The 13,982-nt window shown below is 37.6% G+C and overlaps 2 protein-coding genes across 5 annotated transcripts in view; both read left to right on the forward strand.

The window, feature by feature from the left end:
- LOC106081482 (transmembrane protein 216) overlaps positions 1-11,630 on the forward strand; it is a 52,699-nt gene extending 41,069 nt beyond the window's left edge. For all 4 annotated transcript variants that reach the window (XM_013243471.2, XM_059362617.1, XM_059362618.1 and 1 more), the window contains one exon: positions 11,543-11,630. The gene's annotated coding sequence lies outside the window, so the exon portion shown is untranslated. The remainder of the gene's footprint in view (positions 1-11,542) is intronic.
- On the forward strand, positions 728-11,880 carry LOC106081481 (transmembrane protein 216). Its single transcript, XM_013243465.2, has 2 exons — positions 728-1,229; positions 11,543-11,880. The coding sequence occupies exons 1-2, from the start codon at positions 974-976 to the stop codon at positions 11,734-11,736; spliced, it is 450 nt and encodes a 149-aa protein (XP_013098919.1). The 5' UTR covers positions 728-973; the 3' UTR covers positions 11,737-11,880.
- The last annotated feature ends 2,102 nt before the right edge of the window (positions 11,881-13,982 follow it).

Genomic DNA, 13,982 nt, shown 5'->3' on the forward strand with positions numbered 1-13,982 from the left:
TTAACGTCATAAATAACTTAACGTAGGGCTGTCGCTCGGAAAATTCTATTTTATTCTTCAGGCATTTCAGTGAATTATATGCTGCTTTTTTCAAAATTTTTTCTAAAAAAAGTAGAATATAATTCAATGAAAAAGCTGAAGAAAAAAGGTAATATTTTTCGTGCGACGGCCCTATGTTAAAATTATGACATTCAATGTAGTTTTTGATGTAAAAGTTTAAAAATATGTTTTTTCTGGGAAGTTGAGTAATGTGGTGGCTCTACAAGTCAAATCTGGGGATTACTTTATATGGGGAGCATTTAGTGTGAGTGTTGGTTGGCATAAGTGTACTATACGAATTAGATTTTAGCTAAATCTAGCAGTAATTTAAGATTCGACGGGCTTAAGACGTCAAATCAGGCGAATGGTTTATATGAAGGCTATATATAATTATTGACCTGTACATGTTTTAGAATTTTTAAGTTAAATCTGTGAAAAAATTTATTTTTTTAGCTTCTTTAAATAAACCAGAGTAAACCAAAACCCAAGCGTTAACACATAGAGTATCAACTTAGATTAAGAGTCTCTTTTGAAGTAAAAACAACATTTATATGCAGTCATGTGGATGCAACCACAATCATTAACAAACAGAACGATATGAACTAAGCTAATTTGCAGTGCTGTGCAGTTTAATGTAATACATAGCCAGCAAGATACGTAACGAGAGTACGTTATGATCAGTCTAAAAATACAAGTCCGGCCAACAAGACAGCTCTTCTCGACCAAAATGTACGGGCTATTTTTAACGGAAAAATACTAGAGAGAACAGAATGTAGTTTGCAAACATTAAATGTCATTTAAATGAGAAAATATGTAAAAGTTATTAATTGCGAAAGAAAGTAAATAGGAAAATTTTCGGAAAAACTAACATTGAATGTCCATTGATGACGACTAAGTAAAGTGAATTGTTGTTGAAAGAAAACCCGACTCAAGGATGCCACCAAAGCGTCCACCACCTTTGGTTCCCAAAAAACCAAATCCCAGCATGGTGTATGAGGTGCTGATCTATTTGAATTCTTTCTATTTTGGCATGTTCGCATTCTGTGAACTTGCCATGAGCTTGTTGAAGGCCATTAATTTGACATATCCTTTTGAAATTTTGGTACGAGACATGATCATAATTGTGGGATATTGCCTTTTGGAAACGATAAGAATTATATTGGGTCGTCGCAGTTCATTGGCCGACCGAGGTAATAAAAAAAGATAGTTTTAAAGTGAATAATTAAAAAAAATTAACTAATAATAAAAAATGTGTAGTCCAACTCAAAGCCAATATTATGTCAAACACGAAAAATTAAGTTAGTGTAACAATACAAAAAGCAGCAATGAAGGTTTAATTTACATGCAAAAATTAATAATTTATGTACAGCGAATGAAAAATTTATACCAAATGTGGTTTTCACCAATACCTAACAGTTTTAATAGAGAATTAATCCCGTTTTTCATCAAAACAATGCCGTATAGTATGGATGGCAAGAAGCATTTAACACCGTTTGCCATTGAACAAAGTTATGCCAACAGCTACTGTTGATGACATACCTACCGTCCGTTTTTTTTTATCAATATGAAGATAAAACAAATCAATCTGTGAAGAGATAAAAAAAATTGTCACCAAACATATGTACTACAGTAATGCCTCGATTTACGCCGTGATTAGTTCAATAAAATATCGACGTAAATCGAAATTCAAATAACTCTAAACTCCAATTTAATTGGTTGAATTGAACTATAACAGGTTTTCTTTGAAAATATTTTTTTTGCTCGAGGGGTTTCAGAAATCTCTCCAGCCGTATTACCTCTCCTTATCTGAATGTTGTGAAGTTATATTCTTTTTACAATTTTCAAATCATATGATGTGATACTAATCAATATAGTCGTAATCATCATCTTAATGAATACTTCTTTACGGTCGTGGAACAAGCTTGAAGTCTTCCTTTGAATGACTAATTTGGTCACAATTATATTGTTTCGCTTATCTCTTGTATCCAAAAATGTGAAACCTTTTCCATTTTTTTAATTAGAAGTGGTCCTTTCTACAAAGATTTTTAACTTTATTTTTCCACATACTTTTACTCGTCTAACTCATTTTTCTAACAAGAATCCCAAAAGTGAGAGTTCCACACAAATACTTACTTTATGACAGAACATTTGTTCCACTAGCCGAACGTAGAATAGCGTTCCAACCGCCTCGATCTCCTGCGCTCATTTTATAATCTCTGACACCAAGTTTCGAGGTATCTCCCACCACCGGGCTTTTGGTCTTCCCGGTTTACGTGTACCACCGTGTTTGCCTTCTAAAGACTTCTTTGCTGCAGCTTCTTTATCCATTCTGACAACATGACCTAGCCAACGCAGCCGTTGTATTTTGATGCATGTAACTATGCTATCGTCGTCAGAAAGATCGTGGGTCGCCTATATTCTCCAAGCACTGCCTCATTTGCTTTCACAAGTGCCCATGCCTCAGTACCATATAACAACACGGGAAGTATCAGTGTCTTTTACAGTGTAATCTTCGTCTGTCGAGAGGTGGCCTTGTTTCTATACTGCTTACTTAGTCCAAATTAGCATCTGTTTGCCAGTATTATTCTTTGCTTTATCTCAAAACTGGTGTCATTCGTTTCGGTTGCGGCGGTGCTGATGTAAATAAAGTTTCTTACTATCTCAAAGTTGTGGTTCCCAACTTTCTTCATTTTCTTTATTAGCTCGGTTGTACAAGGTGTTTTGGGAGTTGAAACCATCCATTTCGTCTTATCTCTATATACTGCCATGTCCATTTTACTGACTCTCTTTCGATTCTTTCAAAGGCTGCAGTTACTACTTCCGATGACGGGCCTATGATGTCGATGTCGTCAGCATAAGCGACTAGCAAGCCACACACATCGACCAAATTTTGCATTCCCTATATTTACAAAACAAATAAACAACGATAACAGCCAAACTACTAAAAAGACGGAAATCGGTACGACGTAAATCGGAGTTTGTAGGAAATGGTTCCAAATGATTGGTATGTTAAACAACTCGGGAAAAAATTGTGCCCTCTAGACTCAAGAAGTCATATAGGGGTTTTGTAAAGGAGCTATATCAAGCCCTGGCAGAATTCTTGAATACTAACGACCTAAAAATACTTAATATTGGCAATACCGTTATCTTTGTTAATAGGATTAGGAAAGAGGTTTTAGATGTGACAATATGTTTAGAAAATCTGATCGATGAGTTTCAGGATTTGAGGGTCTTAATTGAGCACTCCTTTTTAGACCGTCACATCAGTTTAAGAATAGCACAGCAAGCGCCCAATTCCGATAAGCTCCCTTAATAAGTTGAAAACCACCTGGACAAAATTCGGAAGAAAAGTGTGGAAGAAAGTAGCCGACTATCTGGCTCCCCATCTGGCCTCTATTTTCACAGCGTGCCTAGGACTTGCATATACTCCGTAGGCCTGGCAGGAGGCAAGGATGGTATTTATACCCAAGCCGGGTAAGGCAAGTTATGCAACACCAAAGACCTATCAGCCTTACGTCCTTTCTACTCAAAACCATGGAACGTATTGTGAATACCATGATAAAGAGTAGGACAACCAGCGAATGCTCGAATGCAAAGAGCATGCCTATGTTAAGCAAAGGTCGTGGTTGTGCATAAAATAGAAGAATCCTTCGATGCAAAGACGGTGACACATTGGCGGTATGCTTTAACATCGAGGGGGCTTTTAACAATGTGCGGACCTACACATTGAACCAATCCAGTACCGAGTGGAACTGGTCGTTAGAGACTGGATAAACCATATGCTAAGGACTAGGTGGATAAATTGTGGGTCTCATGGCATAAATATAAGGGAGAGAGAGGAACAAAGCACGCCACAGGTGGTATTTTATCGCCACTTCAATATGTGACCACCATAAGTAACCTATTACGGATGCAAGCTGAGGTAAGATTTGAAACCGTCTTCCACACAGACGATGTTATAATACTTCGAAAGGGCAAGGATCCGAATAAGCTTTACAAAAGGGCCGAGAGAGTCTTGCAGATGGCATACTACTGGACTAGACTCAGGTGTCTTAATGTTAACCCAGTGCAGACTGAAATCTCCCTGTTCACGAGAAATTGATGCACCACGTTTCCTCAATAGAACGATTTTGATATCTGACAAAGTCAAATAAAGGGTGATTTTTTTGAGGTTAGGATTTTCATGCATTAGTATTTGACAGATCACGTGGGATTTCAGACATGGTGTCAAAGAGAAAGATGCTCAGTATGCTTTGACATTTCATCATGAATAGACTTACTAACGAGCAACGCTTGCAAATCATTGAATTTTATTACCAAAATCAGTGTTCGGTTCGAAATGTGTTCATTCACCGTTCAGCGATGAGGCTCATTTCTGGTTGAATGGCTACGTAAATAAGCAAAATTGCCGCATTTGGAGTGAAGAGCAACCAGAAGCCGTTCAAGAACTGCCCATGCATCCCGAAAAATGCACTGTTTGGTGTGGTTTGTACGCTGGTGGAATCATTGGACCGTATTTTTTCAAAGATGCTGTTGGACGCAACGTTACGGTGAATGAACACATTTCGAACCGAACACTGATTTTGGTAATAAAATTCAATGATTTGCAAGCGTTGCTCGTTAGTAAGTCTATTCATGATGAAATGTCAAAGCATACTGAGCATCTTTCTCTTTGACACCATGTCTGAAATCCCACGTGATCTGTCAAATACTAATGCATGAAAATCCTAACCTCAAAAAAATCACCTTTTACTTAGGAGTGATCTTGGACAGAAATCTGAAATGGAAGTGTCACATTCAGGAGCGTACTGAGAAGGCTCATAGATGTTGGGCACTATGTAGATGGGCCCTAGGCTCGGTACGGGGCTGAATTCGAGGATAGTCTAGAGTTGGGTAGTTCCGGATGGAACTAGTTCATTGAAACTTATCCAAGTAAGGAACTTCTGGAACTAGTTCCATCTCTTTCCTTCTTATAGTTCCATAGTTCCTTTTTTGCATGTACACTTTTCTTTAGCTCCCTTTTGTTAATTTGTAGACCAGCTGATTGGCATGCCATATTTTTCAGCTTCATACAACAACTAAATAAAAAAATTAACTTTTTTTATGAACAACAAATGCGTACTTTGTGATTTAGGTGAAAGGAAAATAAATTATTTGTGGCTACCACATTAAATGGATGCGGTGGCACAAATATAGAAACGTGGTGGCATTCACATAATATTTGTTTTTACTATCAACAAATCTAAATTGTTTTGATGCGCTTCTATTCATGTTTTTTTTTCAGCATCAAGACTTAATAATTGTTTAAAACAAAGTGCAAAAATGAATTTTAAAATCAATTACAGATACAGTCGGAATGTCGGAATACCACAGGTTCAGAGAACATGTTGTCTTGGCATAATCGGAGCGATGAGGATCACGGCCACTAGGGTACTGGAGACTATTTTAGATATCCGACCCATAGACTATAGATTAAGTGTGAGGCAATCATCTCCGCTATGAGACTTAGGGCGATGGGAGAATGGATAGAGGATAGTAGCAGGATACACCAACGCGGTATAATGGAGGCGACGATAGGAAACCTGCAAGGAAAGGAGGAGGTTTCCGATCGGATACCTGAGATGATCGGATACTTGAATTCGAGTGCGAGACAATGCTGCCAGAGGCACAGTCTTGGATCAAAGCAAGACGACAGAGTGGGCATGGGGGTCTACATTGAGAACCCAGGGACTGAGATCTGTTTTCGACTGCCTTACCAAAATCCTGCAGGCAGAGATCTTGGCGATCTCGAAATGCGTGACGTGCTGTGGTGTTCACGCGAGAACGTCGAGAGTGGACATCTTTACGGACAACAAACTACCCGTCGGCGCAATAATAAACAGGATCACGAACAGTCTAGGAGTGTAAGAAGGAGAATAACGCCTTCTCTCTAATGAACACACAAGAAAAAATCAATCACGGGGTTTTTATAAAAAGGTATCAATACACAAATGTTATTATACAAACAATGTTCTTGAATAACAACACTGTTTTGAAAATAAAACGTTCAAAGCTGTTCGCTTGTGTTCACATTCTGACAACTTTTGCTGAGATTGCAGGTTCGAACCATGGACGAGGCACATTTTTATAAGCAAAATTTTAGATTACGTCATTATTTCTATTACAGTAGTACCTTGATTTTCGTCGTCTGTCTGTTTGTATGCCTGTATATGTTAATTTGAGACATAGCGGGTATATAGTCCCACCCGACCTTTGCTTTCCTTACAGGTTACATCTCTACCAAATTTAGTGCATAGCTTGATATAGCTGCTTTTTTAACTGATTGTCCGATTTGCCTTCATGAGCGCCTACAAGCTTTATTCAAATTCGCAAATATTCTTTAAGTATTCGTAAGAAAAACCTGAGAAAAATCAAAATTAAATTTTTTGAGAAATTCCTGAAGTTTTGTTGGATTTTCGAAATATATTCGGACAAAACTCGGAAAGAACATTTTAAATTTTGGAAATTTTGAGAAATAGCAAAATTCTATAATAAAATATCAGAAAACTTCAGAAAAAATCTGACGCTCAGCAAAAAATGTTTCCTGTTGCATTGTAGACTACTGAATTTGTTTGAAACTCCCGGAATAATTATAAAAATCCATGTCCGACTGTCATCCATTTTAATACATATATTTTTAACTTAAAGACCTTGGATGATTAGTAGAAAATTTTCGATAATTGAGAGTAAGCTTTAGCGAACGCTAACTATAGAGTAATTTCGTGTTAACTTAATAAACTTATAAACATTCCGTTTCGCCCCGAACCCCTGGTTTTTATTTCATGCAAATGTTGTCCGTGACTGCGCCACAAATGGTCCTTCCGCTTAGTCCAATTTTGGCATACCAACATTTCGGCCGGTATCTCACGAATAAATACTTCAATATTGTCTACCAATGCGTCAATTGAAGCGGGCTTGAGCTAAAGCTATGTTAAAACATAGTTGACCGGCCGGAAGGTGAAATAAAATGTTTACCGAACTCACCTCTCAATGAATCCATTGTAACGTGTGCTGTGCGACATGTGGCACTGCTCTTGCATTTTGGGCGAAAAAAAAAGTTGAATATCTTTTCACGGTAGAGCTCACCATTCACAGTTACGTTACGATTCGCATCATCTTTGGAAAAATACGGGCCAATGATGCCACCAGTCCATAAACCGCACCAAACTGTGACTTTTTCAGGATGCATTGCAACCAATAATTCTGGCTGATCTTCACTCGAAAATCGACAATTCTGCTAATTTACTTACCAAAAAAAAATATAGCTAAAAAACCAACCTTTTTATGGGCTATATCGGCCCATGTTTTAATATATCTACCTATATATATCTTGATTTCATGAGCCTCTAGAGGGTCCAAGTCTTATCCGATTTGGGCGAAACTTCGCATGAGGTGTTTTTTGTTAAGATTTCCAACAATTGTGCCAGATATGTTCTGAATCGGTTCATAGCCGGATATAGCCGCCATATAAACCGATATTCAGAAATGACTTCTTGAGGCTCTAGAAAGCGCAATTATCACCCGATTTGCTGCAGTTTTGAACATAAAGATTTACTATGGCTTTCATCAGCCGTGCCAAGTATAGTCCAAATAGATTTTTTACCTGATGTAGCTCCCATTTAAATCGATCACTCGATTTGGTTTCTTGAGTCTCTTGATGGCGCAATTAATGGGTTGAAATTTTAAACGTGGTTTTTTTATGACTTCTAAAAGTCATGACGAGGACGATGTATTGTATATGTATCGGTTGCCCTAAAAGTAATTGCGGATTTTTCATATAGTCGGCGTTGACAAATTTTTTCACAGCTTGTGACTCTGTAATTGCATTCTTTCTTCTGTCAGTTATCAGCTGTTCCTTATAGCTTGCTTTAGAAAAAAAGTGTAAAAAAAGTATATTTGATTAAAGTTCATTCTAAGTTTTATTAAAAATGCATTTACTTTCTTTTAAAAAATCCGCAATTACTTTTTGGGCAACCCATAGATCTATCTCCTATATATTAGAAAAAGTTATTCAAACAAACACGTACGTGTTAAATACCATCCATGGTGGAGGGTATATAAGGTTCGGCATGGCCGAACTTAACGTGCTTTTACTCGTTTATTCTATTTTAATGAAATTTAATATTGAGTATCGTACACATATCAAATTCTCTCAAGAATAGACTTTTTCAGTAATACTCTCATCAGCTGATTTCATAAAGGGAAAACAGATGATCGAGCCATTAAATCCGGATTTAAAGAGCAGTGTAAACGAGGTTTAAGCAGAAAAGACGAAAATAAACCGGATCATCTGATCACATAAAATCGGATATTAGTTATATATAGCCGCTATATAGACCGATCTCCAGACTTAAAGTCTTGAGGCAATATATTGGTCATTTATCATCAGATTTCGATAAAATTTAACACAGTTAGTTCTGGTAGACCCTTACCAATTTCTGTGAAGTGTGGTTCAGATCGGACTATATTTGGGTATAGCTGCCCTATAGGCCGACTGTCCGATCTCCCGATATAGGGTATTGAGCCAATTAACGATCCATTTATTACCCGAATTCGATGAAACTTGGCACAGTGTGTTCTGGTAAATCCCTACCCATTCCTGTCCAGATCGGACCATATTTGGATATAGCTGCCATATAGACCGATCTCTCGATATAGTGTAATGAGCCAATAAAAGGAGCATTTTTCATCCTATTTCGATGAAATATGGCACATCGAGTTTTGGTACCGCTCTAAACCCTTTTGTTGAATATCGTCTAGATCGGACCATATTTGGATATAGCTGGCATATAGACCAATCTCCCAATATAGAGTATTGCGCCTATAAAAGGAGCACTTTTCATTCGATTTTGGTGAAATTTGACACAGTGCATTTTGATAGAACTCCACACCTTTGCGCCGAACATCGTTCAGATTGGACCCTATTTGGATATAGCTGCCATATAGACCGATCTCCCGATATAGAGTATTGAGCCCATAAAAGGAGCATTGTTCATCCGGTTTTGATGCAATTTGAAACAGTGCGTTTTGGTATACCTCTACACCTTGTGACGAACATCGTCCTGATCGGACCATATTTGGATATAGCTGCCATATAGACCGATGTCCTGATATAGAGTATTGAGCCCATAAAATGAGCATTTTTCATCCGATTTGGATGAATCAGAGAGCCGAATCAGAGAGATTTACCTTGTTTATTTTTTGTTGGCGGGGCATTTTATTTCGCGCCGTTTACATTTAAAAGCATATAACTGATTTGATTATCAGTTTGCAACACATCCAAAAATATCCATTTCCGAGCCTATTAAGTATATACATATATTGGGTTGCCCAAAAAATAATTTCGGATTTTTCATATAGTCGGCGTTGACAAATTTTTTCACAGCTTGTGACTCTGTAATTGCATTCTTTCTTCTGTCAGTTATCAGCTGTTACTTTTAGCTTGCTTTAGAAAAAAGTGTAAAAAAAAGTATATTTGATTAAAGTTCATTCTAAGTTTTATTAAAAATGCATTTACTTTCTTTTAAAAAATCCGCAATTACTTTTTAGGCAACCCAATATTTTGGATCGTCGTAAAATTCAAAGACGATTGAACGAAGTCCGTGTGTCCGTCCGTCCGTCCAACTGATAAAATCACGCTAGTCTTTAAAAATACGGATATTGAGCTGTAACTTTGCACAGATTCTTTTTTTTTCCATAAGCAGGTTAGGTTCGAAGATGGGCTATATCGGACTATATCTAGATAAAGCCCCCATAGACCGATCCGCCGATTTAGGGTCTTAGGCCCATAAAAGCCACATTTATTATCCGATTTGCTGAAATCTGGTACAGTGAGTTGTGTTAGGCCAGTCGATATCCTTCTTCAATTTGTCCCAGATCGGTTCAGATTTGGATATAGCTGCCATACAGACCGATCTCTCGATTTAAGGTTTTGGGCCCATAAATGGCGCATTTATTGTCCGATTTTGCCAAAATTTGGGACAATGAGTTGTGTTAAGTCCTTCGACATCTTTCTGCAAATTGGTCCAGATTGATCCAGATTTGGATATCGCTGCCATATTGACCGATCTATCGATTTAAGGTTTTGGACCCATGAAAGGGGCACTATTGTCCGATGTCGCCAAAATTTGGGGCAGTGAGTTATGCTATTCCCCTCGACATCTTTCTCCAATATGACCCAGATCGGTCCAGATTTGGATATAGTTGCCATATAGACCGATCTCACGATTTAAGATCTTGAGCCCATAAAATGCGAAATTATTGTCCGATTTCGCCGAATTTTGGGACAGTGAGTTGTGTTAGGCCCTTCATCATTCCTCTTTAATTTGGCTCAGATCGGTCCAGATTTGGATATAGCTGCCATATAGACCGATCTCTCGATTCAAGGTTTTAGGCCCATAAAAGGCGGATTTATTGTCCGATTTCGCTGAAATTTCAGACAGTGAGTTAAGTTGTTCACATAGAAATCTTTCTGCAATATGGTCCAGATCGGTCCAGATTTGGATATAGCTGCCATATAGACCGATATCTCGATTAAAGTCTTGAGCCCATAAAAGGCGCATTTATTGTCCGATTTCGCTGAAATTTGGGACAGTGAGTTACGTAAGGCCCTTCGACATTCCTCTTCCGATCTGGGCCAAATTGATAAATTCATAAATTTCATAAATTATTTTTTGAATTTTTACCTGATTATGACGAAAGTGGTTTACATATATACCCGAGTTTGTGGTTATCCAAAGTTCGGCCCGACCGAACTCAACGCCTTTTTAGTTGTTTGATGTTGTTCCGTATTGCGATTATCTAACTAATATCGAAAATCGTTTAGTTAAATTTGTTGAAAAAATATGGTTTGCACTAAAGATTATATTTTATTCTCCAATTCCTAGTTAACAGAAATGATTACCTTTTCTTTTTATTTGGTAACTCCTTTCAAAAAAAAAAAACAAAAAGTACAAAAAGAAATCAGAAAAAAAATAAAAATGATGTTTCCCATAACCTGAAATTTTTCTTATATTAATTCAAAAACAAAACTGCAGGCGGTGATTTTGGATAACTATAAAAGCTTCATATCGAAAATGTGGAAGAAAGCTGCTTTGATTTATCTCCTAAAATTCTAATCTGTTTAAACTATTGGGTTGCCCAAAAAGTAATTGCGGATTTTTTAAAAGAAAGTAAATGCATTTTTATTAGAACTTAGAATGAACTTTAATCAAATATACTCTATTTACACTTTTTTCTAAAGCAAGCTAAAAGTAACAGCTGATAACTGACAGAAGAAGGAATGCAATTACAGAGTTACAAGCTGTGAAAAAATTTGTCAACGCCGACTATATGAAAAATCCGCAATTACTTTTTGGGCAACCCAATATATCTTACATAAAAAACATAATAAATAGTCATAAATAATATTTGATAACTAAAATGCATAATAATTTTGTATTTTTTTTCTATTTTTTTATTTCAGGTTTGCCAGCAATTTTATCGGTTATTCTGATTGTTCCATGCTTTCTTGGTGTCAACTACGTTTTACTTTTACAATTGTATAAATTACGTTTAGAATATGTACTGTGTGTTTTACAATTGGGTTTATATCTCACTGAAATATGGTATGCCTTTTACTTTGTTTTCTCATTATGTCGTCCCGTAACTTATGACTAGCGATTAAGTTTAAATTCAGTTTAAATTCACAAAGAGATATCTAAGAGCATTATCTTAAACATTGTTTTGTATATTTGGAAATAAAGTTTTACGAATGTTGATTTATATAGAATTTTCAATAAAAAAATATTTCAATATATCACATTTTTTTGTTTTTGGTTATACAATTTTTATATATTTAATTTCAATAGGTATGCTTATTTTTATTATTTACTAAGCTGTGATTGACTAATATATCACTCAAGTCAAATCTCTACGTAGAATCCAATGTCCTTCTTAGCTAATGGAAGTATAGGTTAACCGGTTGTTGTTGTCGTAGCAGTTTGTTGTGTTCTATCTTTCGTCTGGTTGATCCTGTTGTGAAGACCCAGGAACTCTGCGACTAAGATGGGGTGCGTCCACAGGGATCTGGGTCTGAGTCAAGTGGGTCTGGCAGGGCAGTTAAACAGGTGACGTGTATCGTGTGATCCCTGGTCAAAATCGAGACATACATCTTGCACGTCGGCATTAATCCTTGCTCTGTAGGAGTTAAGGCGACTGCATCTGCCGGAACTTAATTGAGCCAGAACTACTCTGGTTTGCCGGCGGATGTTCATTTCTTCAGGTGCAATGGGAGGCGGTCGTTGTCCAAGGACTACATTCACCCCGTAGCCATTTACTGCATCTGCTTCCGTGTCTGCATGATGTTATCTAGACCTGCTTGATATGCCGCTTGATCTAGACGTTCTCTCTTGTATCCTGAACCTCACGCTCTAAATCATGTAGATCTACCTTAAGGCTTCTGGGCGGTGGATATCTAACCAAAAGATGATGATTTGGACGTTCTCTGCGATAACAGCCCAAAAAGTATTGCTTAGACAGCATGTAGTTATGTCTTCGCACTGGTAGGATCTTTTTCTCCTAATGGAGGTCGTCCACATGAGAACTGAGGAGACAGCCCGTCGCAGTTCGGAGGTCAGCATTTTGACAGATCTGTATATTATTCCGCTGCATGTCAGAGTTGACGAAACCACACTGGCGCTGCCTTATTTACCAAAGACCAGCCAATTGCTTTGTACGTGGTTTTTTTGTCTGCACACTTGGTGCCAGCAAGCGACTTGAGGACCCTGTTTCTACTTTTGACTTTATCGCAAATTGCTGTTGCATGTGGGGAGAATGTGTAAGAGCTGTCAAATGTGACGCCAACTATTTTGGGACACTTAATGGTCGGAATCATTTCTCCATCGATAGAGATGGGTTTCTATCGGGTAAATATCCAAGGCTTGGGTATTTATTGGGTAAATACCTAATAAATACCTTTTTGGGTATTAATAATTTTACCACATTTAACAGGAGTGGATAGGGGTCTACCAGAATACACTGTGCCAAATTTCATCGAATTCGGGTAAAAAATGGATTTTTTGTGGCCTCAATACCATATATCGGGAGATCGAGCGGTCGGTCTAAGGGCAACTATATCCAAATATAGTCCGATCTGAACCACACTTCACAGAAATAGGTAGGGGTCTGCTAGAACTCACTGCGCCAAATTTTATCGATATCGGATGATGAAAATTACCAATTTATTGCCTCAAGACTTTAAGTATGGAGATCGGTCTATATAGGGGCTATATATAACTAAAATTCGATTTTATGAGATTAGAAGATCAGGTTTATATACAAAGAATACGAAATCGTCAAAAATTGTTTGGAAAATATTTTTATAACCAAGATATCTGGAAAATTATAAATACCCAGCTTTTGGCTACAAATGGGTAAATATCCAGGTATTTACCCAATTTACCGGGTAAATAGCTTTTGGGTACTTACCAATCACCCATCTCTATCGAACGACCATCACAGTCAGCCCAGTATTCACCTCATGCGTATTTGTAGTGAACAATGTGACTGAAGATTTGGTGGCAGATATCTTCAGATTTCTTCCAGCGAAATATGAGGCAAGTTCGTTGAGGTAGACGTTCAACTTATCGCAGATGTCATCAATGGGGTGGGGGCCTGATCGTACAATCGTCCGCCTATGATATAATCTCTATAACGTCTGGGGTGGAGTGAGGGATAGGTAGATGTTAAACATTGCCGGAGATATCACCCCGCCTTATGGAACTTCTTGTTTGATATCTTATCCCTAAATTTTGCAAATGACTGGTGAACACAGAGAACTCGCGACCCAGCATTTCAGGCCTAGCTGGTGGGACGTGTTGGCGATGTCCTCAAATAGTTTGGCATGGCCTGGGCTGATTGAAGCA

Source organism: Stomoxys calcitrans, chromosome 2 (genome assembly GCF_963082655.1).
Source record: "Stomoxys calcitrans chromosome 2, idStoCalc2.1, whole genome shotgun sequence".
In the NCBI taxonomy this organism is placed as follows: domain Eukaryota; kingdom Metazoa; phylum Arthropoda; class Insecta; order Diptera; family Muscidae; genus Stomoxys; species Stomoxys calcitrans.

Excerpts from the sequence above, each read along its gene's own strand:
- LOC106081481 (XM_013243465.2), top strand. The coding sequence starts at position 974 with ATGCCACCAAAGCGTCCACCACCTTTGGTTCCCAAAAAACCAAATCCC. Across the intron at positions 1,230-11,542 it reads CAGTTCATTGGCCGACCGAG|GTTTGCCAGCAATTTTATCG; the intron begins GTAATAAAAAAA and ends TTTTTATTTCAG.